Here is a 27,852-nt window from a genome sequence, read left to right as displayed (position 1 = left end):
GGTTTTTGTCAGATTTGATTTTCACATAACAAGAACAGACTCAGGGTTGTATCCCTCAGGACATGAGGTTTGTGTGTTCTGAATCACTTCCAGTGCCCAGAAACTTCCTTGTGGATGGTGATTATGGACTCTTCCTTTAGAAGGCTTTAAACAGGGATATGGATTTTCCAGAGCCTCTGGAAAGTCTGGACTTCTGCAGGGGCTGAGTTCCTGCCCAGGCCAGCAGGATCTGTGTCCAGAGAGCCCTGGAGGAGCTGGGGAAGGGGCTGAGGGAGCTGGGAAGGGGCTGGAGCCCCAGGAGGGGCTGAGGGAGCTGGGAAGGGGCTGAGCCTGGAGCAAAGGAGGCTCAGGGGGCCCTTGTGGCTCTGCACAACTCCCTGCCAGGAGGGGACAGCCAGGGGGGCCGGGCTGTGCTGCCAGGGAACAGGGACAGGACAAGGGCAAAGGGCCTCAAGCTGGGCCAGGGGAGGCTCAGCTTGGACAGCAGCAGCAATTTCTGCATGCAAAGGGTGCTCAGGCCTTGGCAGGGGCTGCCCAGGGAGCTTTGCAGTGCCCAGCCCTGCAGGTGTCCCAGCAAGGGCTGGAGGTGGCACTCAGGGCTCTGGGCTGGGGACAAGGTGGGGAACCAAGTTGGGCTCAGAGATCTTGGAGGGCTTTTCCAGCTTCAGGGATCCCAGGATTTCTGCTGTTGTGTGCACCTGGAGCCTTCTCGTGTGGCTGGGCAGTGGCCATGAGGGCTGAGCTGTCCCAGTTCATTTTGCAGTGATCATTTTCACATTAGGGCATTGTCACTGCTGAGCTGCTGTCTGCCATTAAACACTGGCAGGGCTTTTTCTGACTGAAGCTCATGGAAACTCTGGGATTTTACATGGAATGCCCATGGTGAGGAAATATGTGGGGATTTGAACCAAAAATCCTAAAATACCCCCAAACACCCCAAACCAAACTCTCTCCCCCACACCTTTTCCACAGACACTGTGTAATTTTTGAATACCCAGGTGTAACCACTCCCAGCCAAACACTTTCTTTTGGAGAACCTCTCTTGGAAGACAATTTTCCTTTTTCTTTTTTCCCCTCCTTTTTTTACATGTTGAAAAGGCAACTTTTGGGTTAGGTTGGGAAATAATAGTAAGAACAAAAAACTACCTCTGTGCTTTGCAGTATTTATTAGACAGTGTATTGAGGCATGGCGAGTTTTAAATTGGCAGGGAGATGAACAGCTGATATATGTAAGCAGAAATCAAATGTTTAAATAATGCCAAATTATCCTGCTGCACATTGTTTAACAGGACTGCAATGGGAAGAGCCAAGGAGGTAGGGAAGGAAGCAAGGAGAGAAAAATGTGGTTTTCAATTGGATTAGACAGAAATGGGATTTCTCTGCAATTGAAGGTTTAGGTCTAGTCTGAATTATCTTGGAAAGCTGATTTGCACAGGAAGGGGGTTGTGGTGTCAGTTTGTGTTTGCCTTCTATATTGTTTCAGTTCCTTTTTGTGAATTTAATGGTGCTCCATGATCACTTCTCATTTCAGAAACATTCTAATGGGGTTTAAGTTCAAGGAATTGCAAACTCTTGGGCACCTTTAAATGTTCAGAGCAGGAGACCATAGAATCCCAGAATTATTTAGGCTGGAAAGGACCTCTACACCTGGGACTGGTCCCCACCTTGTCCCCAGCCCAGGGCACTGAGTGCCACTTCCAGCCCTTCCTTGGGCACCTCCAGGGATGGGCACTGCCAGGCTCCCTGGGCAGCCCATGGCGTGTCAGACATTTTTTGGTTTTGTACCAGAATATTTTCATTTTAGTCTCTTATTTAGAAACTTCTGATTTTGCCAGCAATATTGATGTAACATAAAATATTGGATTTATTTGTCCCTTTTAACAGGATTTCTAAAGGGACAGGAGTTAAAAGTTTGACCTGCTGGGCAAGTCTGCTGTGGGATAATTTCACAGCTTATTTCTAAGCAGAATTGTTTGAATTGGGAATTGTTTGGTCCTAGAGGGGAACACAGAATGTTAAATATCTTGGGGCTCCCTCATTTAAACATTTAATTTGATCTCCCAGCTGGTCTTAACTTAAACCAAGGTTTCTGGTGTTGCCTGGTGTCACTTTTCTCTGTGACCAGTTGGCCAGTGCAGCCTAATTGTGTTTCTTGAGAAGTGGCCAGGCTTTTGATTCAATTCTAAATAACACAGCACAAAAATTGATTACTACAAAATCATAGGGAATTTTGAAAAAAACTTAGAGTTAAAAAATAAAGAAAACAGAGTGGAGTAGTTTTTTTATTCCACATAGTGGTGCTGGATGAAAGTTTCTGGTGTTTGAAATTCTATTTTGCTGTCTTCTAACCTAAAAACCAACAGGTTTTACTATTGCTTTATTTTACTACTGTTAAGATATTTTACTCTTTGAAAAAATTTCTTGACTCCTCAGACTTTTTGCTTGATAAAATGGTTGGGATCTTGCCATTTGAACTATTATGAAGCTCAATGTGCTGCTGTTTTCTTTGGAAGCTGAAGTTTCACATCCACAAGTCAAAAACTTGAGCTTTGCTCCTTCTTCAATGTTTTTTTTTTTTTGCCTTCCAAGTTTTCCTTTACTGTTTTTTATTGCAAAGTTAATTGAACAAATCTGGGCAGTGTTCTTGGTGACTTTCTGACAAGTTGAATGGCTTTGTGCTAAATATAAAACAAAAGTGTTTTGTGGAGAGGGACTTTTCATGAGGATGTACAGTGACAGGACAAGGGGGAATGACTTCAAACTGGATGAGGGCAGGGATGGATGGGATATTGGGAATTATTTGTTCCCTGGGGGGTGGGCAGGCTCTGGATTCTTGGCAGTGCCCAAGGCCAGGTTGGACATTGGGGCTTGGAGCATCCTGGGACAGTGGAAGGTGTCCCTGCCCATGGCAGGGGTGGAACTAAAAATAACTCTTAAAATGTCCCTTTTCACTGAAATTATTCCATGATTCTGAGCAGGTACTCTGCTGTTACACAACAGAAACACAAAGGAAGGAGGTTCTTCAATGTTTTGGGGCGTTTTTAAAATTTATTTTGGATTTTTTTTATTGTTATTGTTGTATTTATAGAAAATATACAGAGAATTCCAAGTTAATGCTCCTAATCCATCTATCAAACAAAAGCCTCTTCTCACTCTGCAGTTCTGTGCTCCACAGGATTCACTGCTGCCCCATTTAATTGGGATAGATTTCCTACCAGGACAAAGGTACTTTGTGAGTTTATCCTAAGAAGCAGATCTTATAGAATATGGTGTTTCAGTGAAGGGGGAACTATAAACAAAATCTCTATCAACAAAGCCAGCAAAATAACATCTCTGAGTGATTGATGGCTGCTGTGGAAATAAATTCAAGGCTGTGAAAACTTCCTGCAGTTGCATATGTTAGAAGAGATAAGATATATGGGATGTTCAAATACAAATGATGTGCAAGTGCACTTTTTGTATTATTTATAGAAGGAAAGGGGAAAAAAAAAACTAGTAAGGGGTGAAACTGTAACTTAGAGGATGGGCTACACCCAGCCTGGCCTTGGGCACTGCCAGGGATCCAGGGGCAGCCCCAGGTGCTCTGGGCACCCTGTGCCAGGGCCTGCCCACCCTGCCAGGGAACAATTCCTCATTCCCAATATCCCATCTGGAATATTCAGGGAATCTTCCCCCTCTGTTTTCAGATAATGATCTCAGGCACAGGAGCAATTAAGAATTTGTAATCAAATGGAGCTAATCAGGATGACACAGCCTCGTCTTCTCCAGTCAACTGCTCCTCATCTCTCCAATTTGATCTGTTTAGATAAGAAAATCAGGGGGGAGAGTGGCACAGGCAGTGCTTTTCCAGCTCCAAGGGCTGAGCACTTTGGTTTCCAATGTTTGGTGTTTTTATTCTGCTCAGGAGATGGTGATTAACAGATGAGGAGAGGCTCTGCTTGAGCAAGAAACCTGATGGTACCAGAGCATTTTAAATATCATTGAACTGCTCAGTATCCAAACTCCTTCCACAGAATCACTGACCCCACTCTTGTCTGCTAATTAAAATAGTTACAAACAAACTGCCAGGGAAAGGCAAACTGTGAACAGCTTCAGGTAAACCACTGCTTTCTTCTTTATCCAGAACTAAACCCATCATGAACCAGAATCTTGCCCCCAGCCAAAAACAACACTTAATTTTAAACTTAAAGAACATGAACAGTCACACATAGAAAATAATAAAGAGCTCCCAGAGCTGTGCTCAGTTGTTTTCTCACCAACCCTGTGGATAGAACCTTTGTATAATTAAATACTGGAGGTCTGCAAAGAAAATACCTTATCTGCTTGTTCTTCCCTTGTAATCAGTGGCTTGGGATTTATTGTGTAGCTGGCTAATACAAAATTAATCAAGCTCTCCATTTCAGCCAGCCTGGAGCTGGAGCAGAGGCTGAGAAGCTCCGTGTCAGGTGTGCTGCCTCTTTATCAGTGGCTGTAGGTGAGATAAAATCAAAAAATAGGGCTTCAAAAACTGAAGGGAATTAGGAGGGGAAGAATTTGGGCATTGCTGAACGCTAAGAAGACTTTAAATCCTACAGAAATACCCATGCAATTGCTGTCTCATCTGCAGGATTATTTTCTGTGCTATCTCTGAGGGGAAAACCTTACAGGAAGGATTTCAAAGCTGCCCTGAATCCTTTTATTTCCAGCTATCGGAAATTAAGCTGAGTCCAGCTTTAAGCATCACTTTGTCCTCCTGCTGGTGGCCTCTGTGTAGCCTATGGGCCCAAATTACTCATGTGTTTTTTATGAATTATACTTTGTACAACTATGAAAAAACACATTCTTTTTGCTGCCCATCCTTGCTGATGGAAAACTTCTCTGGGTGTGCACCTGGACTGGGCTGACCTAGGAAGGACAGCTCCTAATCCTGTCCTTTCCAGGCAGGTGCTGCTTGGAGAAGGGTTTTATGTGTCCTTAGGTCTTGGGAAACATCACTGATAGGCAGAGGCTGAGATTCCTTTGGCACTTGCCATTTTCCATAGGAGCCAAAACACTGAGCAGAGTTGTATCCTTCAAAGGAGAGGTGATCAGTCTTAATTTCTGCCAGGAAACATCCTCCTTATTTATTATTTTTTTTTAATTAATTGTCTTTGCAACATGGAGCTGAGTTGCATTTTTTGCTAATTTACATGTGTAAATTAAAATAAAATTAATGTACATAGGTAAACAAACACAAAATGCAAGTTCAGCTTCTTTCCAGCACCAAGAGCAGAATTTGATTTTTTTTTTCCTACCATTTCATAGAGTCATTGAGGTTGGAAAAGCCCTCCAAGAAAAGGGAATCCAACCTGTGCCCAATCCCCACCTTGTCCCCAGCCCAGAGCATTGAGTGTCATATCCAGGCCTTCCTTGGACACCTCCAGGGATGGGGACTCTACTGCTGCCTTTTAGGGAATGATATTTGTTCCATTGCTTCAACTCTCCTGAGAGTGGAGCCAGACAGAGAGATTTTGATGGTAATCAGGTTGTCCTGTAAGGTGTTTATTTTTGAAAGTGTTTTCTAAGGAGGGAAAAATGGAGAAGTAAATATTTTCAGGCTCTGGAGTCAATATTGCAAGGGATATGAAATGTCTTTTCCAATGTAGCAGAAACCCAGCAGCTCTCTCCTTGCAATTTATCAGTTGGTTGATGATAAAGGTTTCAGACAGCAGGTGAACCATGCTTGCATTTTATTTTCACCATGTTATTAAAGAAAAAAATAAGCCACAAAAAAAATCATCCTGACTCAAGTTTCTGGAAGGAGTCTCTTAGTGTTTAGAGGGTGGAGAGTCCACGCAGCAGCAGCTGTGATAGGACAATGGGGAATGGCTCCCGGTGCCAGAGGGCAGGGCTGGATGGGACATTGGGAATGAGGAATTGTTCCCTGGCAGGGTGGGCAGGCCCTGGCACAGGGTGCCCAGAGCAGCTGGGGCTGCCCCTGGGTCCCTGGCAGTGCCCAAGGCCAGGCTGGACACTGGGGCTGGGAGCAGCCTGGGATGGTGAAAGTTGTCCCTGCCCTGGATGGCATTTCAGGTCCCTTTCAACCCAAACCATTCTGGGATTCCATAATTCCTGTGTGATTCTAACATCATTTTTCGGGAATCCTCCTCAGGTGGATGCTTGGGAGCACTGTGAACTGACAGGTGCTGAGTCCAACAGTCCTTTGTCCCATCCCATAATTCCTCCCTCACAGAGGTGCTTTACAGAGGAGATATCTGTGAACCTTCCATTCATTAAAACAAATCCTAAATTGGTTCAAAGGCAATCAAAGGCTCTCACCATTTTGCCATTTCCAGACAGTTTTGGATTAATAGGGCCCAAACTTTCCAAAGACAAGGATAAGGAGATTGTGGCAGGAGTAAGACAAGATGCCAGAGATCTGTCCTTCCATCTCAGGATATGCTTTGCTTATTAAATAGGCACTTAAACCTTTTTTTCTTAATTTCCCCCTTCATGTTTTTCATCAAAAGGTTTTTCTAACAAAAAATTTGAAGACAGTACTTTGCATTCCCCCTTTCTCATCCTGCTGTTTTCTGGGTTGGGTTGGTTTTTGTCCTTTTTTTTTGGTTGGGATTTTTTTGTTTGTTTGTTTTTGGTTTTTGTTGTTGCTTGTTTTTTTTTTTTTGTTTTTATGGTTTGTTTTGGTTTTTTTTTTTTCAAATTTGTAGATATTTTGTGAATTCACCTGAAAATGTGAATGATAAACTGTGGGACAGGAAGCCAAAGCACACCTCCTGTAACCCATTGTGGACTGGGAACAATTTTCATTATAAAACCAAGATGACTTTGGTTTTTACTCAACAAATTAGATCTCCAAAGTGTGCAGCTCACCAGGAGAGCCACAAATAACTCTCTGTAGCTCTCCAGCACTGCAGTCCTCATTGCCTTCCTAATTAACTCAGGCTGTTTGAGCACAGGCTGGCTCTAGGATGGCCAGAAATCAGCTCAGGCTTCAATTATTGAACCCATTGGACCATAATTCATTAAGAGACACTTCCAAGGGTGTCACTTATTGGGAAGTCTCCTTATTCCATGTTATTCCTGCATGGGGGACATGCAAGTAGCTGGGGTTCAGGGGCTGCACAATGTCTTAGGTGCCATCACCTTTTTTTGAGGGGGAGAAAGGACCTTCTGCCTGTGACTTTGGGGCCTGTTTCCCTCTCACACTCTGGGAGGGCAGCACTTTCCATGTCCTTGGCTGGGCAACTTTTCCATCTCTTTGTGTCAGAATTGTCTGTGCAAAGTGAGGGAGTTTTGTGAAGCCTCCAGTGTAAGTAGAAGTTCGTTCCCTTCCATTTCCTGGGTTCTGCCACTGCATGTCTGCCTGGAAATGGGCTTAAAACCAACATTTTTGGCCCTGTTGGGGCTTTTCTGGTTGCTGATTTTAGATACTTAAAATCTATAAGCCTTTCCAAAGCACAGCTCCCTGTCTTAGCTCATGGCAGCGTTCAGTGGGAATTAAATATTGGTTTAGTTAAGCCACAGTACCAAAGTTCAGCACTTTCCATGTCCTTGGCTGGGCAACTTTTCCATCCCTGACTTTGTGTCAGAATTCTCTGTGCAAAATGAGGTAATTTTATCAAGCCTCCAGTGTAAGTAGAAAGTTTATTCCCTGCCATTTCCCAGGTTTTGCCACTGCTTGCCTGCCTGGAAATGGGCTTAAAACCAACATTTTTGGCCTTGGTGGGGCTTTTTTTGATTGCTAATTTTGGGTACTTAAAATCTATAACCTTTCCAAAGATTATAGATTCCAAAATCTAAAATCTTTCCAAAGCACAGCGCCCTGTCTTAGCTCATGGCAGCGTTCAGTGGGAATTAAATCATGCTTTAGTTAAGCCAACAGTACCAAGGTCCAGCCTTTAAACATCCAGGTGAGTCCTCAGTGGTGAAAATGGTTGTTCCTGCAGGGATAGAATAAAGAATTCCCTGCTTTCAGGTGGATAATTCAGGGCCGTGCCATGACTGTAGGATGTGTTCATCCAGAACAGGTTTACATTTTTGGGGAAAGATGGAGAAAATTGCATTGTTTTAATTAAGATGCACTTGTGGCCATCTCTTTGTCTGGGTATTTTTAGCAGTGTCTAAGGGAGAGTTTGAGGAGCTGAGGGAATTGAGTGCCTTTGAAGACCAGGGGATGTCTTGGGATGGCAAAGCCACGTCCTCACCTTCTGGAATTAAGAATTCCCGGCTTTCAGTTGGATAATTCAGGGCAGTCCCATGACTGTAGGATGTGTTCCTCCAGAACAGGGTTGCATTTTTGGGGAAAGATGGAGAAAATTGCATTGTTTTAATTAAGATGTGCTTGTGGCAATCTGGGTTTTTTTGGGTATTTTTAGCAGTGTCTAAGGGAGAGTTTGAGGAGCTGAGGGAATTGAGTGCCTTTGAAGACAAGGGGATGTCTTGGGATGGCAAAGCCACATCCTCACCTTCTGCCACTGCTGCTCGAGGTCCTGATTAAATTGCAGGAAGATGTTGATCAACATTGCCTTCATTAGAGATGTCAGGAGAGAGCTATTTATAGGCACAATATGTAAATCTCCCAAATAGGTGGTTAATTCTCTGGAACACAAACAATCCTAGGAGTGGCAGCTTAATTAGCACCCGTTTTCCTGGATTACCTGCTGGAGACTGGCACCAAGGGGAAGGTTCTGGAATTATTGGAATATTTATAGGTGACTTTAGTGCAGCAAAGTTGTTCTACCAGACACTGACAGTTTGATTAATTTTTTAATAACCTGTATGTTGCTAATTTTTTTAGGTTGAGGGGAAGGGTTTTTTAAAACCCCAAAGTTGGAGGTTTCATGTCTGTGTAATTCTTTCTTATCCCAGTTTATAAAGTGGTGCTTTTTAAAGGAAGCCACTGTAATCACAGCCCCAAAAATACATTCAATGGTATTGATACATTCAATGGTCAATTGATATATTCAGTGATTCCTGTGATATTGAAATACTCTAAAATTTGACATCTGTTTTTACAGAGAATCATATTTCTGTGTACATATCAAAATTCCATAGAGGGTTTTTTTTTCCCTAAAATTAGTTTAAAAATTATTTTTAATGCTTCTTTCTCTCAGCTCATTGCCATCAGTTCTGTGGAACACAAACTGAGGTTTTCCTGTGCCTCTTTTAGACATAAAAAAATCTGGACTGAAGTAGGAGAAATTCTTCAGGGCAAGACGAGAAGCCTGGTTATTAAATATGATTTTCAACCTCAATATTTAACCTAAGATGTAAAACTGACAAATTTACTTTTTAGGAATATGGCAAGAATGAATATTATTGGCTCATCTCATGTTTCTGTTAATAAATGCCAATTTAGTTGATTTCGAAGAAATTCCAACAATATGAAATGTTAGGAGTATCTCCAACTGCTTTTCCCAAGTTGCTTTTATTACTGGTACTACAGCAGTCAAAATTTACTTTAAAAGTTGCTTATAGTACCAAGAATGAGTTGAAGTTCCAATATTAGAAATTTTTCATCCTCCTCTACGAGAGCTCTGTCTTAAATGCATTACAGGCATAATAGGGAAAATGCAATCTCAACAAATATTGAAAATGAGATGAAATTTGAATGCTGGGGGCATAGGAATGGTTAAAAGCAGGTTTAATCAATTTTTGAAAGCACTCCTGAAGATATTGCCGCTTCTCTTGACTCATCCAGTGCTTTTTAATGGTCTTAAAAATGACTTTTGGTAATGGTAATTTTAGCTGCTGCTTGGCATAGTATCATGTTTTTATGTGCTTTGCAGTGTTTTCAGGCACAAGTATGATTTTTAAAGACTCCTCTCAACTCCAAAACTGCTTGTAAAATGGGGAGTTATTTCAATCTAAAAGCTCAATGTCTGAAAGAGGAATGGCTCTGCATTCATCTCAAAGCTGTAAAAATAAAATAACAAAGAACAGCACTGGCAGGGCAATTTGCAGGTCCCAAACCCTTCAGAGATACCGTATCTGTAAATAAAATAAAGAAAAAAAAAGAATGGCAGAATAAAGCCATGAGATAAATTAGCTGATCAGATTGTGTGTCCTGAAATGGAACAGGAGCTTTTCATAATGGTCTTTATTTGCTTTTTGTCCTTTGTTTTTGCACTGGATTGTCACCCAGCCTCACTTTTTGTCCAGTTTAAACCAAACCCAACCCCAAATTCACCTCTCCCTCGTGCTTTGGAATGCCTAAGCTCCAATTTTTAGAGCAGGGCTCAACTCTGATCAAAGCACCCAAACTCTGGGAGGTTTAAGCAGGATCTCAAATGGGTCTGAATCAAGCTCAGGTTTGCTGGGGTGCCTTCCCAGCCTCTGCAATTAGGGATTTCTCTCAGGAAGAGCTGCAAATAGCCCGTGAAAGCCCTTCTTATGCCATTGTCAATGCAGAGCCATGGCAGCACAAGCCAGCTAATGTAAAAGGTTATGCCAAGCTCCTCTGAAACTGCCCAGCTGTGGAGCTGAATGGCCACACAGGAAACGAGGCGGGGCATTTTCCCCTGCTCTGGGGTTGCTTGGTTACTCACTTTAAATGTATGGCTCTATGTGGCTCTTTATGAGGACCCTCCGTTTGTAAATGGAGTTTTAGAGACTCTTTCATGGCTGTGGTTTTCCCCCCTTGAGTGTTCCCTGCTGAATGAAAGTGGAGGTGAGGACAAAGCACTGCTTCCTTCAGGAGCAGATGGGGTGTTTTGGAGAATCAAGTGCAGCTGGGAACAGAAATACCTGTTCAGGCAGAGAGAAATGTGAGGTGCTTTATGTCAGCCTGCAAGAATTGCACTCCTGGCCTCTCCAGGTTGGAAAAGCTGCTCTTGTTTTCCCAGGCATTGCCAGCTCCCAGGAGCTTTGCTGGGGTTTTCAATCCATAAAAGACCCCAGGCTGGGGTTGTGAAAGATGGAGATTTCTTGAATTGTGCTCTCTCAGCAGCTTGTCCCATCACCAGCCACCTCAGGGGCACAGCTGCCCTCGTGGCACTCGTTGTGCTGGCAGTGTTTTAGTGAATCACTGGCCTTCAGTTCTGGGCTTGTTCCATCCTGGATCTTGTGGGTGCCACACACACAAACTCTTAATTTCTAGCTGGTGGTCAGGCAGAAATCAAGTGTCTGTTTCCTCATTAATAATTTAATTATTTAAAATGGCCACAGTATTATTGGTGACTCAGGCTTGAAGATGGGACTTTGTGTTTCTCACTTTGTATCTCCAAGACTTCTCTAATTGTTTGATGGGCTTAACCATGTAGAGGAAATGGGGAGAAAAGCCTTTAAATACTTTAAAACTGGAGAATGTTTGGGTTGGAAGGGACATTGAAGTTCCAAAATTCCCACCCCTGCAATGTCAGGGACACCTTCCTCTGTCCCAGGCTGCTCCAAGCCCCAGTGTCCAGCCTGGCCTTGGGCACTGCCAGGGATCCAGGGGCAGCCCCAGCTGCTCTGGGCACCCTGTGCCAGGGCCTGCCCACCCTGCCAGGGAACAATTCCTTCCTGACATCCATCTGAATTTCCCCTGTGTCAGTTTGAACCCATTCCCTGTGTCCTGTCCCTCCAGTCGCTGTTGCAGGGTCCCTTTCCAGCTTCCCTGTGTCCCATCAGGCCCTGGAAGGAGCTGTGAGGTCTCCACACACCCTTCCCTTCTCCAGGCTGAAGAGCCCCAGCTTTCTCAGCCTCTCTTCATCTGTGACTCTCCAAACTCTGTTTCACAATCTCTCTTCTGCCCTTCTCCACAATGGGAAGAGTCATGGTTGAAGAAAAGAGTGTCCATGAAACTAAAACTGGTGAATGCTGAGAGTTGGCTTTGTTTAATTCTCTCTAGAGCTAAATTAAAATGCTTATAAACACAGAGGGAAAAAAAAAAACAACAAATCCAACCTTTTAGCTCCCTTCTAGGTCCTAGCAAAGTCCCCTCTGCTTTTTTTGAACTCTGCTCCCTCTCAGTGGGAGATAATTTGGACTTGCTTGCTGGGTCAGGCTTTTTGTAGTATCAAAGTTGTCATTGCCTCCTTCCCACAGAAATGTTCTGTGTGTTGGATGTTGTGCTATCCAAGGTGTTTTCTTTCACATGCATATCAAAGAAAGTGGCTTTTAGTGGCTCCTTGAAGAATTTTTCATTTTGCCATTTGTCTTATTGACAGCACACAGTCACTGAAGCGGATCAGAGCCCTGAACTCACCATAAATTCTTGTTTGCTGCAGTGTTTGGGGATGGTACAGTGGTTTATTGGAGCCATGGGGGGAATAGAAGGTCAGGAGGGAATGGCTGGATGCTGCTTCTTCCTGCACTGTGATGGGGTGGTACCATGTGAACAAGCCATGACTTGTTCAAATTAAACTTGCTCCAACATGTTCTGGATGCTGCACACTCTCATGGATTCAGGAAGAGTTTGGGAAGATGAACAAAAAAAGCAAATTTTAGAGTTAATACTTTGTCCTTTCCTGTCTTGTGAGCAGCCCTAGGAAGTAAGGGATTGATGCTGAGGAGCCTTCCACAATTACTGACAAGGTTTAGAGTCTGATCCTCGTTTCAGTCAAAAATAAAAAATAAACCTTTCTTCTGCCAACAAATAAAATAATTTCCTTCGACAGTTACTGGGTAGAACTTTATTAAATGGAAAATCTTTTCAATTGGGCTGAGTATCTGTAAGGAACTGAGTCAGGGGTTTGAAATTGCCCATTGCACTCCCTGTGACTGTTTAAATAAAAACAAATGGAACGATTTATCTGACTAAATAAAAGCAAACTTGAATATAAGACAAATAATGAAATAATTCAGAGTAATGATTGAGTGTTTCTGCAGCAGCTGGAAGAAGAGTTGGTGATTAGCATAAGGAAGTGGATTTTTTTTTCCCAGTTTTATTTTAGGAGTGCTCAGGAGGAGATTGCGGTTACTTCTAGAATTGTGTCCCAGGAAGGTTCAGGTTGGCTGTTTGTTTTCCAGATGATGATTGTGCTGTTCTCCCTGAAGAGCTCCTCACTTATTTTTTGTGCCAAGGTGAAACTCCTTTTGTCTTTGGAGGTCTAAGACGAGGTTAGGCAACTTTTTTTCTCACAGCTGTGCTCTGTTAATGCAAATACAAATCCCTTCTTGGGTCTTGTGGGAGACTTTTGGTACTTGAAGTCACTTAAATTTTTAGGGCTTTGTGGGCCAAGCTATTTTTTCTTAATAAACTTGGAAGCCATGTGACACCAAGAACAGAGTAACCCTTTCCTGACACTGCTCCCACCTCATTCAAATGTTTTATTGAGCTGGAGTTTAGAGGTATAGGAAGTATGAATGGTTCTTTGGGGTTTCCAAGTGATTCTATTTGGTAGGGGGGAGTATGAATGTAATTTTGGATGGCTGTGACTCTTCTACCTTGATGCCTGCATTGTCTGTGTGAGGTTCAGCTGTCCCTGTGAGGGTGAGCATGGGGGCTCTCAGAAATGTGACTGTGAGGAGAGATTTGCAAAATCTGCTGCAGCCTGGCGACCTCCACACACAGAGAGTAGTGTAGGAGCTCAGGTGTCTCCAGCTACTCCTCAACCTGTTGTTCATAGAGGAGGATGTCCCTGCCCATGGCAGGGGTTGGAACTGGAGGATCCCAAAGGTTCTTTCCAGCCCAAACCATCTTGTGAGTCCCTCCAGTGACTGGGAGCAGGACACCAGTGTGGAAAATCCTGTGAAAGCCCTTTCTGGAGGAGCTGGTGCCTTTGGAGGTGGCACAGAGGCTGTGGGGATGCAGGTGGCCTTTGGGATGGTGGCAATGAAGAGAAGAGCTCAGGAGGAGAAAGGGAGCTGCTGGAAACTGCAAACCCCCATAGTTTGTGGGGCAGGGTTGTTGGAGGGGACATTTGGCTGTCAGACAAACCCCAGCTTCTGTGGCCAGAGTCACAGGGTGGTCTGGGTTGGAAGGAACCTCTGAGATCATCAATTTTTTGCCACCTCCCACTGGAGACTCTCTCCTCTTGGGTGTCTGCAGAGCTCTGGCCATTACCTGTTGGTTCCACACACTGGGAGTTTGTTATTAGGTGGCTCATTAACCATTGTTTTATTTTTTATAGATTATTTTCTGTGTTTTTAGCTGTAAAACAGAGAGAAGTCCTCCAGGGAATAGGAATGCTGGATGGGAAAGAGATTTGAAGGGGTTTCAGAGGTGAAAGGAAGATGATCCAGGAGGTGTCTGCTGGGAAAATACCTGATTATTCCAGTTGTTGTGTTTGTCTGTGCTCAGGCTGTTTGACCTTGCTGAGTGTCTCACCTAGGACAGTGATTGAGGGTTTCCCCTGAGCCATCTCATTAAAAATAATTAGAAATTAAAATAATGAAAATTAGCCAGCAGAAACCAAATAGAGCTGAGCCTTGACACGGTTACATGGAGAGCTTGCTAAAGAGGTTCTCACTTTGCTCCCAAGGAGAGAGGCCCTTTGTTCATCCCCTTCTCTTGATTAAAGAAGGGTAAAGCAGAAGTACTGTTAGGAAAAACAGTCAAGTTAACAACAGGAACAGAAATTATTTGCTGCAAGGTCTTAGGAAAGCCTTCAGAGCTTGCTGTTTTATTAAGTTCTATTTGCCTTTCCTGTGAGGAGTTTGGGGCAGGGGCACTGCTGCCTCAGGATTCCATTTACCAGCATTGCTGCCTAAACATAAAATGCGTCATGAAAACTGTAGGGAGGGAAGCTCATTTATGGAATGCTTTTCCTTTTTAAAGTGTGTTTGATTTATCATGATTTGACTTCAAAAACTACTCCATTATGCCCAGGAATTTCAAGGACAACTTGTTTTTTTGTTGAGAAAATTGGAACAGAGGCATGTTCTGGTAATACATTCTGGTAATAAACTGCAGTGTAAAATTGGAAGAGGTAAAATAATGGCTAAAAGAGTTCTACCAAGGCCCATACAGTGACACGGGGCACCTTTCTGCTCTTTGGGTTTAAAGTCTTGTGGAAATATTTCCTTCCTAAGTCACCTTTGGGGCTGCAGTTATTCTGTGCATTTTTGGGTTGAATAAAGCAGTCTTAGTGCTGAAATAATTTCTGTTGAGGATAATTTCAACAAAATACTGGAGAAAAAAATTGATAGAAGCAGAGTGAGTCCTGAGGAGGCCTTGGAGATGCTCTGAGGGCAGAAGCCCCTCTGCTCTGGAGCCAGGCTGGGGCAGCTGGGGAGAAGAAGGCTCCAGGGAGAGCTCAGAGCCCCTGCCAGGGCCTAAAGGGGGTCCAGGCGAGCTGGAGAGGGACTGGGGACAAGGCATGGAGGGACAGGATACAGGGAATGGGTTCAGATTGACAGAGGGCAGGGATGGATGGGACATTGGGAATGAGGAATTGTTCCCTGGCAGGGTGGGCAGGCCCTGGCACAGGGTGCCCAGAGCAGCTGGGGCTGCCCCTGGATCCCTGGCACTGCCCAAGGCCAGGCTGGAGCAGCCTGGGACAGTGGGAGGTGTCCCTGCCATGGCAGGGGGTGGCACTGGATGAACTTTAAGATCCCTTCTAGCCCAAACATTATGGGATTCTCCTAAAAACAGAGCCTCTTTCATGTAACAGCACTGAGGACCATTTCCTCAGGGACACTGCTTATTGGTGTTGCTCTTTAGCTTTAGGAACTTATTTTTTCCTACTTGCTCATTTACCCAAGTGTATTTCCAGAGAGTTTCCATTTTCCTTGATTAAATATATTCCAACTTCTGTCATCTTTATAAGACAGACTCTCCATCCTCCTGATGATGGCAATAACTTTTCTCTGCAGCTGGCTCAGTCCAAAGATGTTTTTTTACTTCCACAGGAATTCCCACCATCTCTGGCTGGTGCCTGTTGGTACAGACAGTGCTTGAGCTTAGGTTTTTGGACCCCATTGATTTTGTGAGGGAGGAAAAAAAGGGATCCCCCATATGTATATTTACAACATATGTCTTGTCTTCAAGGTTTTTCATTAAAATTGTTGTCTCTGAATTGGAAATTTGTGTCAGACTGCAGTTTTAGATTTATCTGTTCAGGGCATGGTGATGGATGTGGAACTGAGTCTGTGGCTTTGTAAGGTTTGATCCTGCAGAAGGGAAGGGTGAGGTGACAACAACTGAAAAAGGAGGTTTGGGTAGTGCTGGCATGGTGAAGTGATGTGAAATAATTTGTAAATTTTTGTCTATGCAATAAAACTTCTTCACAAATCTCTTACTGGTGCCATGGGTTAATCCAGAAGTTTCCTACTCCCATCCTGCTTGTTTGGTTGGTTTTTTTATCCTCCCATATTTCTGGCTCTTGCTCTAATCTCTTCTTTTCACTGAAATTTATCTTATGATAAATTTTCTTGCTTCACCTGCTCACACTTGCAATAAATCCTCTGTAAATTGCTGCATTTCACTGTCCAGCCCTGCCTTTTCTCTGAGACTTCCAAGATCCACATTGGATTGGTGGACATTCCTTTTAAATGCTAAACACTCCTTTTAAATGCACTGTACAATGTTTTGTTTATCATTCTGGAAATTCAGGTGTGTTTAATGGAAAAGTTAATGTGGACATGTGATTTGGCTTGTAATTTTGGTAATTTTTTTAATTGAATATAAGCTAGAAGCTGGCCTGATTTGGCTGAAACTTTCACTGGTACACCTAGCAGTGAAAAAATATCATGGAAACAGAGAAGATGGGGAAAAGCTCCATGGAGTTTTTAAAAAAAAATGTTGATTGTTATTTTACTAAGATACATGCAACTTTTAGACTTAAAAATTGTTCCCGCTTTGTGTTTTTATTTGGATATTTAGTTTGGTTTTTACTTTTATTTTTTTAGTCACTGTTGCATGGGGTATAGCAGGGCTATTCCTGAAAACAAAGTCACAGTAAAAGTTTCTATTGTTGAGCTTCTTTGCCTTAATTAAGAGTTTGTTGAAGGGTCCTTCAGTTCCCCAAATCCTGAACCTCTAGAAAATTATAACATACATCTCTAGAAAAAAGTTAAAGTTGGTTTTGTTATGGCCCTGGAAGGTTTCTTGTATGCAGTAAATAAAATGAGGGCAGGGAAAAAAAAATAAAAGGCCATATTTCATATAGAAAATGCAAACATTTCTTATCTGCCCACACAATGTGCTCATAGGAAACTACAGTGGAATGAAAGATGTGGTTTTACAGGTGATTTATTTGCTCTGTTAGTGCCTGCAAAACAAAAAAGCTTTAAAATAATAGTTAATTTAATTCTTAAAACCGAAACAAACTGGAAATTTTCAATTGTCATGTATCAAAGTAGAGCTTATAAGAATGAAAGGAATAGGGAGGGAGAGACTTCTTGCATTAGTGATTTTATTTATGCTTTAAAGTGGTGAAGTGGGCACAGAGGTGTTTGGTCACAGGTTGGGCTTGGTGGTCTTGGAGGTCTTTTTTCAGGGACAACACAAAGCTGCTGCTGCTGCTGGAGGAAAACCCAGTGTTGTAGAGGTGTCCTTTAGGGGCTTCACCTAAATGGAGATCTGAGCAAACGTTTCACTGTTCGCACCTCCCTTTGTAGGTCTTGTCTGTGCTGGGGTAATTAGAGGCTGTAAGGAGCTGCAGTTTGGGTCCTTTGAAGTCCACAAATGTGTAATTTTTACCATAAGATGAGAAACAGAATTTACCTCAGGTTGTCCTTCTGTTTAATTTACGGATGATTTTCTGTTGGGATTTGTGTGTAAAAAATACATCTCAAAAAACCAAAACAAACCATTAATACCTGAGTATTTCTTTCCTATTTTGAGCCCAGAGCTTGATTGGAAGGTATCATTTCCCACAAATGGAGTTTGGTTGAGCTGTGCATCAGAGGAGCCTCATCAAGCCTATAAAATCATAGGCAAACTCACATAGTCCTGAGTGGTGAATTGGGAAGGAGAATGGTTGTCTCTTTTCTCACTGAGTCAATGATGCTCTTGGAAAATTAAAAGCTCTTCCTAATGAACTTTTATTTTCATGTGCTTTAAAGGGGATATTGGTTTTCTGCTGTTTAATGTAGAAAACCTGATTGGTCCTAAAACAGCCATCACATGTGGTGATCATGCTTTTATGTATTTTAAGGCTACACTTATGCGTTTGCTAGCTCTGCATGTACTGCTTGATATCTTTGAAGCTCTCTTTTGAGTAAACCAACAAACTCTTACTTATTTTCTTTCGTTATTCTGCTCTGCTTCCATTGATGACTCTAAACTTTTGACTCCAGACTGGCAATATGAGGGTAAGATGGCAAAATATGACTTCCTGAACATTGCTCGTCTGCTTTTCATTTGTGTTCTCCTTAGAGTTACTAAAATTCCATTCACTAAGTAGATCCTTTTTGTTGCAGTTAAATACAAATTTTGTTTGTTTCTGTTGTGAAGCTTTAATTATGATTTATACCTTTTAATCATTCCTTTGTTATTTCTTTGGGTTAAACTGCCATCGTATTCCCTGTGTCCTGACACACATTGAGATTGTTGGTGGGATCTCTAGAGCAAAACACAAACAGATTCATTAGTGTAGCCATCCAGCTGGATCATGGTGGAATGTGACAACAATCCCTCCCTGGCACAGGGTGCCCAGAGCAGCTGCGGCTGCCCCTGGATCCCTGGCAGTGCCCAAGGCCAGGCTGGACAGCCTGGGACAGTGGGAGGTGTCCCTGCCCATGGCAGGGGGTGGCACTGGGTGGGTTTTGAGGCCCTTCCATCCCAAACCAATCCATGATTCTGTGATTTGAGGGGTGTTGTTCATGACATGCAAAGGAAGAGGAAAAACCATATGTTTTTGCTGTTCAGGGTTTTTAAATATGGAGTATACCTGAGATCATTTGTCATCACATCCTCCCTTGCTTTACAAAGTTTCTCTGAGTAAGGGAGAAGCAAACAGCTCTGTTTTGAACCTTTGTGAGTGTAACTTTACAATCAGTTGTAGCTCATACCTGCATCACATTTAAGGGAATACTTGCCTTCAGCATGCCAAATATGCTGACTTTAAAAAAAACCCCAACAAAACCCCAGAGATCCTACTTTTGGAATGAGAAATAACTCTTTTTTTTTCATCTTTATAGATTGCAAGTTGGCCAGAACAGGTCCTCCAGCCACAATAGTTCCCATTGACGAGGAGAGTCGCAACGGTGAGTGCCCCACAGTTATTGATAGCACAAATTATTCATAACCACTCTTTAAGGTCCTTGTGGCAAATAGACCTTCTTAATTTTTCTGAAGTCAGTGGGACGGTACCAGAGGACAAAGTTGTGGTCAGTATTTGGTTTTGTTTGGGTAAAGCTGAAGTTTTACTCTGCAGCATTAAAGGAGCATTAATAACGTGAACTTGTGGGTTTCCCACGTGGCTTCTGGGAAGTTGTTTGTTGGTTCCCTCTAAGTTTAGGAACATGAGTTGATGAACACCTCTGAAATGGAAGAACTTGGTTGTAGTCATGGAAATTTCAAAAGAAAATCAATGTCCCTTTTTTTTTCAGTATTTTAATTCTCCTGACAAACAGAGTTCTCAGATTGTTAATTTGTGGTCTGAGCATTGCAGTTGTGTAGTATATGTTGATGGGATGAAGTGCTTTACCCTGTTACAATCAGCTGTTACTCCTGAGAGTAAGTTACTACTCTTTCCTGCTTTTTATTCTGTATATTTAGGGGTTTTTTGGTTTCTTTTTTTTTAACCTTGCAAGCTGGGTCTGTTTTTGTGCTTTGTGTGGCTGTGGTTTATCAGATATAGGTGCTTGAGTTGGTGAATAAAGCCAGGTGATGCTGGTGGAACCTCTCTGCTGTTATTCTGGGAGGATTTCCTTGTTGGAATTGCTCAAAGTCAAATGAATAAATGCATTTATCGGTAAAACTCCTCAATAAACCAATTTTTAATACACCTATGTGCTGAAAAAGCTCTGGTGGGGTGGCTGTTAAAACCAGGGTCTTTTCCCTGCTCCTGGGGTGGTTTTCCCTGCAGTCAGGAGAGTCCAAAGGAGGGCTCTGAAGATGGATGTGCTCTTTGAATTGGATGTGTTGGTTCTCGGCAAGCTGCTGTTGAATCCTGATGTGTTCCAGCTGTGGTCTGCTCAGTTTTGGTGGAATGACCCCCTCAGCTGAAATGGTTTGGCTGCCATAGCTCATCTCTCTTAGCCTTTCATCTTCCCTACTCATTAGAAATAAACCTGTGCTAACAGCAAGGTGTTATAAATAAATCCAAACCAACTTTACCATGAAAAAAACTTTGTGAGAGCCTTTAAAAAGAGAGGTTGAAGTTGTGGACTCTCCATCCCTGCAAGTGTCCAAGGCCAGGCTTGGCAGGGCTTGGAGCCACCTGGTCTAGTGGGAGGGGTCCCTTCCCACAGCAAGGGAGTTGGAATGAGCTTGGAGGCATCTTCCAACCCAGCTCAGTCTGAGATACAAAACTTGATAAGGAATGCATGGTGTTGTACATTCCTAGTGACAAAACTTTATACTGGGATTTCCAAGAGATGCAGGAATAAAAATCCACCTAATTTTCTTCTTGCAAGTCAAGACAAACAAGTCTCTAGCTCACTTAAAGTGTGAAATCTCATCCTTATTTTAGTTCTTCCATGGCACTGTTGCTTCCAAGGGTCTTTTGTTGGGGTTGGAATGGCTTCTCTAAGGATGGAGATCTCAAAACAGTGGCTGGGACATTTTATTCCATCAGTGCACATGGCCATTGTGTTCTGGCAATAAACAGAAAATCCTGCTCTTTAGAAATAGATATTTAGTTCCATTGTGCCATGGCACATTGAGCTCAATCATTCCTAATTCACAGGAAGTCAGAGACCAGCAAATCTCATAGAATAAAAACATTTTCCCAAATAACTCTTGCTTGTTTTCACAGTCAGGCACACAGGTACCGTTCCTGACCTTTAAAGATGTTCTTGAAGTCAGCAGAGATGTTAGGATTTGACAGTTTCCTGCCATGGGATGGATATCTCTTTATATCAAGTAATTTAGGTACAATAGTAAATTACATTATAATTGTGCTCATGTGAGCAATCCTGGAAGGAGTGAACTTGACCTTTCTAAAGGAATAAATGAATTATTTTATCATTTCCCCTGTGTGGAAGTGAATTGGGTGATAGTATTTCAGATCATATTAAGAGCAAAACTGAATTTTTCCGGATGATTTTTATAGGCAGAGAGTTATTTTCGCCCATTGATTTCTTTTTATTTAATAACTGGATTTGAGACTTGGTTTTAATGTGTTTTAAGGACTGAATGAGCCTTATTCCTAGGTCAGAATTTCTCATTGCCAGTGTACCCCAAGTTTTTTGAGGCCTCCATGTGGAGCAGCCCTTCACATGAGCAGCCTGAAATTCTCAAGGGCTTTGAATCTTTGGGCAGGGTTTTTGATGGAAAGTATACTCTTGGGAAAAGATTTCTACAAGGCAAGATTTAAAGTTTTAGAGATTAAATTAGAATTTGGAAGAGAAAGCAGAAGTTGGGGTAGAGGAAACAAGCAGACCGAAGTCAATTCCCCTAATGTGAGGACAAATAGGAACTGGTATCTTGGTGCTCCATCCAGAACAAAAAAATTCCACAGTTAGGAATGCTTTGTGTTCTTTCCCATCCTAGAAAAATCAGTCAGTGTTGGTGTGGTTTGATTTTATTTCGGTGGGTTTTTTTCTCCCTGCTTTCCTTATGATGGTGTGAATGCTCTAATGAATAATGGGGAGCAAGTCCCAAACCTCCTGCTCTCTTCCATGTTCCTTGGGGATGTCTGACACATGGAAGTGCAGCTTTCATGGCTGTAGGTGGGTCAAGTGTTATTTTTCCACGTTTTCATCTTCCTGCTCTCTCAGCAGCAACCTTTCTTCAGCCAGACTTCCAGGGGAGGCAGAGGATGTGTGATCCTGCTACAAATCCCCTTCCGTAACCCCTTGCGTGGAGGCACTCACAGGAAATAGGGCACAAAAATGCAGGAAACAAAGATGTGGGGTTTCTTCCCCCTGATTCTCTTGCACCAATTTATTTTCAGTTTTATTATATTGTAATGCTGGAAGAATGGATGTGATGACATTGATGTTTTCCATGCTGGTCCAAACTGGCTTAATTTGGTTTTCGGGGACAATCCACAGGGATTGAAGGAAATGTCCCCAGAGGCACAAAATCTGTAGCCTCCCTCCAGAGATGGGCTTAGGTGTGCTGATGAGGACTGGGAGTGGTGCCTCTGAATATTCATTACTCAATTAAATGTTCAGTGACCACCAGGGCTGGAATTGAACTAATTAGCCATAAAGAAGAAAGAGTCTTGCTATCCCAGGCATTTTGGTGAAGGGGAAAAGTTGTTTAGTAAAATCAATTTGGAAGGTTGCTGTGGCTGAGCACAGGTCTATGAAGAAATGCATTCCTTAAGAGCTGTGGCTCAATGTTCATTTCCTACTTTTTCCTCTTGTTTCAAGAAAAAGGATGAATTAATGACTTGAAGGTGCTTCAGCCTTGGAGGGCTTTTCCAGCCTAAATGATTCCATGATATTCTTGTATTGCCTTCATGAGCATCTCACTCTTTAATTTTAAATAAAAATACTTTTGCCTATTGCTTCCTATCATTCAAAAGTCAGCTTTATGAAGGAAAGTCATCTTAGTTTTACCATTTCAAGGGATTCTGAAAACTGCATTTGCCAAGTTTGCAGTGTATGTGTAGATGTGGAAAGGCACCAAACTGTGATTTTTATCTTGATTTTTCTTATTTTTCCCATAAAGGCACTTTGAGTACTCTTTGCATTTTACTTTTACTTGGTGCACTATTTTTTGTAGTGTTTCTATAACGGAAAAAATTCAAGTTATTAGGTTACATGTTATCATTCCTGTGAAATGTTTCCAGGGAGAAAGTGCTTCAGTTGATTTTTAAACTAGCTCATGCCATTGTTTTTATGTCTCCCTGCCCACAGATAGATTTTTCCCACATCTTTAGACAATCTTAGAGCTCCCTAATGTGTTTATGAATGATTTTGACCAGTCTTTGACCATCTTTTTCAAATTTATCTTCATCAACCTGGAACCTGGTTTGTCTGGCAATGGAGATGTGGTGTGCAGATCTAAGTTAAGGTATTGCGGCAAATAAATAAAGCTTGGAATTAAAGCTGACCATTTTTAGGCTGAGTGTTTAAGCCCAGTCTGGCCATTTTTAGGCTGAATGTCTAGGCACAGTCTGACCAGTTTTAGGCTGAATGTCTAGGCTGTGTCTAGGCCCAGTCTGGCCATTTTTAGGTTGAGTGTCTAGGCCCAGTCTGGCCATTTTTAGGTTGAGTGTCTAGGCCCAGTCTGGCCATTTTTAGGTTGAGTGTCTAGGCCCAGTCTGGCCATTTTTAGGTTGAGTGTCTAGGCCCAGTCTGGCCATTTTTAGGTTGAGTGTCTAGGCCCAGTCTGGCCAATTTTACGCTGAGTGTCTCAGCCCAGTCTGGCCAATTTTACGCTGAGTGTCTCAGCCCAGTCTGGCCGATTTTAGGCTGAGTGTCTAGGCCCAGTGTGGCCGTTTTTAGGCTGAGTGTCTAGGCCCAGTCTGGCCATTCTAGCTCAGGGTGCAGTCGAGATGGATGATGAGATTTTGGTGATGAGTCTCAGCAGTGTTTTGCTGATTCTCTAGGTGCTGATGCTGTTCTGGTGATCATTAATCCCAGGTCTAAGACATTAGATTAGCCAGCAGTACAAATCTGAGCTGGATCAGGCCCAGGCACATGTAATAACATCTGCTCAAATTAGGCCTCGCTCTGTGGAGTTTATTTCAAATTTGTGTTTTCATATGGGAAGAGAGGTGATCCATTAGATCCAATAGCTGCCAGATTGAGTAAATTCTGTCAGAAGTTGTTACCCTTGTGGAATGTTCTGGACAAATTCTAACAGGAGGAGTGGATTTGTATTGATTCCTGCACCCCACGTGGCTGAACACTGACTGTGCCACAGGGCTGGGCAGCTCTGCTCCATCTGGAGCTCATTTGGAGCCTGGGGGTTTCTTGTGGGTGCTGCTCTAAAAGGAGAAGGACCTGGGGGTGCTGGAGGTGAGAGCTATGGGGGGATTCTGTCCCTGGGCTCAGGTGAGACCCCACCTGCAGAGCTGGCCCAGCACAGGAGGGACCTGGAGCTGCTGCAGAGAGCCCAGGGCAGGCACCAGGATGGGCAGAGGGATGGAGCAGCTCTGCTGGGAGGAAAGGCTGGCACAGCTGGGGGTGCTCACCTGGAGAGGAGAAGCTCTGGGGTGACCAAACTGGGGCCTGAAGGAGCTGATGGGAAAGATGGAGAGACACTCTGTACAAGGGATGGAGTGACAAGGGGGAATGGCTTCCCAGTGCCAGATGGGAAATGTTAGATGGGATATTGGGAAGGACCTGGGAGGGTGGGCAGGCCCTGGCACAGGGTGCCCAGAGCAGCTGGGGCTGCCCCTGGATCCCTGGCAGTGCCCAAGGCCAGGCTGGAGCAGCCTGGGACAGTGGAAGATGTCCCTGCCCATGGCAGGGGTGGCACTAAATGGGATTTCAGGTGCCTTCCGGCCCAGACTCTGTGGAGCTGTGAGAAGTACTGGCTCTAGTTCTGGGTTTTGAGAAGTTCTGGCTCTAGTTCTGGGTTCTTCAAAGCATTCCTGAGCTGTTTACGAGTATGGTGATTAGACTTGGAAAAAGAGGTTGGATTGGGCCGTAGAAATCCCCTGGCAACCATGAACATGCCAGGAAAACTTCTGCAAAAGGACCTCCCGTTCCTCTTCCTGCCTCCCTGGCTGGGGGTGGGAAGGCTGTGACAGGGCCCAGGAATCAAGAGGCACCCAGCTGTAGCTCACTTGCTTTATTTTTCTAAATGTTCCTGTCCAAGAACTGGCCACAATTTCCTCCATAATTCACTCAGCTAATAAACTGCTTCAGTGAGATGAAATATGGAATATTTTTCATTTTTTTATAGCTTGTATTTATGCTTTTTCCCCATTTTTCATGTCAGCAGTTGGCTCATAGGTGTTGCTTCTCAACTCTGCCTGCAGGTTACTTCATTCAAAATGTTCACCAGGAAATATCACTTCTTTCCTGACAATTTGATTTAGTTTATAAATTCATGAGATGGAAAAAGAGGATGAAATTTATGGAAATTATTTTTGTTTCATTCCATCCTGTTTGTTCATTTCTGTTCCGAAATGATGTGTTCTCCAGATTTGGGTATTAAGGATTTCATTGAGAAGTAATGAATCAATTTGGTGTCTAATGCTGGTTTTATGCCTTGGATTTAAATTCTCATGTTTTTCGTGTAGGACAAATGTGTAAAGACTGAGGAAGCTATAAAATGGATCAGTTTATTCTTCTACATCTATTTATCAGCACATCAGCAGTGGTTAGGACTTAAGCAGAGCTGTTGCTAAAGATCTTTGCAATTCTCCTTTTTCAGTTTTTTTTTTTAAATTATGTTTTAAAAAAAATTAAAGTTCAGAAAAGCAGGAGATAATTTAGGGTGAAAGTAATAGAGAAAAGTTGTCCTTTAAGAAATTGATTAATTCTTAAGGGTAGGAAATAGGGATAGAGTTGGATATATTTAATTGGTTTTGTACTGTCAACTGGACAAATATCCTAACCTGGTGTTGGTGTTCTTGGTAGAGCTGGAACAGAGGTCCTTGAATTACCTTCAGGGATGAGAGAGAGAAATGATGTTTCAATGGCAAAAACTAGGAATTAAACTCCATTTTGAGGTGGGAGTAATTTTTGTGGATTACAATTCTGCTCTGTAATGCCGAGGCCTTTTCAAAATGTGTTTGGGATTTCCTTTTTTACTGGAAATTCTCCTCAGAGTGACTGGATTTTTTCTGAACAGTTCATCTATGACAGTTTAAGTAGTCAGAATAAATTATTCAAATTATGGTGTGTGATCCATTCACATTCCCAGGGTGTCTATTTACCTTTGCCAATGAAGAACTGCGTATTTCTCCTAATTATTTCTTCCATCTAGTTTTGCAACAGCAAATGTTGTTTCAGTAGCAATGCTCTCTGATTGTCTTCTCCTGATTGATTGTCACAGTCCCAGTAAAGCAGTGCAAGAATCAGAGGATTTGATACATTTTGAGGCTTTTTAAAATCAGTTTTGCTTCAGGGAGTGGGAGGTGATGGTTGCGATTGGTGTCCAGAACTGCAATGTGCTTTCCAAGTGTTTTGGTGTCTCTTTAATTTTGGAGTGTAAACCAGAGCCCAGAGCAGGGTAAATTCAATTCAATTCATGGTAAATCTGGGAGAGGCTGCTCCAAACCAGCTCCCAGGGAAGGTCAGCCTGGCTCTGTTGTCCCATGGCAATGGGTCCCATGGAGCTGTCCCAGTCCTGAGAGCTCAGCTTTCCTCTTGTTCCACCAGCAAAGGTGAGACACTGAGTCAGCGAAAATGGATCTTCTGCTTTCTGAGGAGTGGGCTTTTATGTGAGTTCTTTGTCAAATGATGGAGTTCCTGCCCTGCAGCTCAGAATCCATTTGTCCTTCTGCCCTCAGCTCTGGTGAGCTCTCTGGGCAGGTGCTCCCTTCCCAAAATCCCCAGCTCCATTGGTTCTTGGGTGCTGGAGCTGCTCAGTCTGGAATCAGCTTTTTGGACCTGCTGGGGCTCTGCTGAGCCAACTCAACTCTCAAAATTCACCTTTGTTCAGCTGAGCCCTGTGTAGGAATCCCAGACTGGTTTAGTTTGAAGGGACCTTAAATCCCATCCAGTGCCACCCCTGCCATGGCAGGGACACCTTCCACTGTCCCAGGCTGCTCCAAGCCCCAAAGTCCAGCCTGGCCTTGGCACTGCCAGGGATCCAGGGGCAGCCACAGCTGCTCTGGGTACCCTGTGCCAGGGCCTGCCCACCCTGCCAGGGAGGATTTTCATTCCAATGTCCCACCTGAATAGTTGGAGCCATGTCAGTTCTTTCCCAAGTCCAGTTAACACCAGGAGAGATGTTCAGCAGTGTGATGGGCCCCCAGACTGGTCTCCTTCTGTGTCTCCTGTGGCAAAAGAATTCCCCACCATACCTTGTTGGGAAATGAAGTGTTTGATTAAAATGGACAAAACTGCACTAAAAATGAGAGCTCACAGTGCCCAAGGGCTGTGGAGGTGCTGGAGAAGGGAAGGTTTGCACACAGACCTCGTTGCAGTACCCAGTGAGCAGGATGTACAGGGTGGTGTCCAGGCACAGGGCCCCTCCCTGCTGCCAGGTGTAACTGTGTAGTGGGGCTTGGTGGAAGGTGTCCCTGCCCATGGCAGTGGGGTGGAAAGAGAAGAGGGTCTTTGAGGTGCCTTCCAGCCAAACCATTCTGGGATTCTGGGATTTAAACCTCTCTAAAATAGTTGTCTGTATTGTTTCTCATCTTATCAAATGTGGTGTTGTAGTCGAGGGGAGGAAAAACCCCCCAAATTCTTGAAAGTAACTCATGAGCTTTGTTCTGATAGTCCTTGATCAAGAGCTGGAAAGAGAAAACTTGCTTTTGGAGACTGTAACAAGTTTCTTAAAGAAATGCAGTTTTGCTGTTGCTGGGCTTTACAGCTGACTCACCCAAACCAGGGGAGCAAATCTCGAGTGGGGCAGATGTCCTGGTGAAGTTTCCTTTGTGTGCTGCTGCAGTCCTGCTCTGCTGCCCAATTACACATCCATAATCAAAGAAAACCACTAATAAATCCTTATTGGGATAGCATCTTCCCTAGCTTTTGCCTGATTTGCTAATTTGCTTAGATTTAAATGCACAACAAAATAAATCTCCCTCTGTTTAGAGCCATGACTCTAACACTTCTCTCTGACTTGCCAGCCTGGTCTGCCTTGTGTCTCCCTGATTTTGAAACTGCTCGAAGGCAGCTTTTTCTGTTTAAATGGAACTAAAGCAAAGCATATTGCCAGTTGGGGGAAAAAAAGGTCCAGGTGGAACTTCCTGGGCATCAGTTGCTGCCCGTTCCTGTGGTGCCATTGCTGGTCAGAGCAGAGCCTGGTCCATGCCCAGA

The 27,852-nt window shown here is 43.3% G+C and overlaps 1 protein-coding gene across 1 annotated transcript in view; it reads left to right on the top strand.

Annotated features, from left to right (window-relative positions):
* LOC136559720 (protocadherin-15-like) overlaps nt 1–27,852 on the top strand; it is a 767,555-nt gene that overhangs the window by 501,952 nt on the left and 237,751 nt on the right. Inside the window, exon 18 of the mRNA XM_066555080.1 lies at nt 18,988–19,053. Coding sequence (XP_066411177.1) covers nt 18,988–19,053 — 66 coding nt within the window. The remainder of the gene's footprint in view (nt 1–18,987; nt 19,054–27,852) is intronic.

This window comes from Molothrus aeneus, chromosome 8 (genome assembly GCF_037042795.1).
Source record: "Molothrus aeneus isolate 106 chromosome 8, BPBGC_Maene_1.0, whole genome shotgun sequence".
NCBI classification, from domain to species: Eukaryota; Metazoa; Chordata; class Aves; order Passeriformes; family Icteridae; genus Molothrus; species Molothrus aeneus.
Note: the sequence above shows the minus strand (reverse complement) of the source record. Positions and strands in the feature narration are given on the sequence as shown.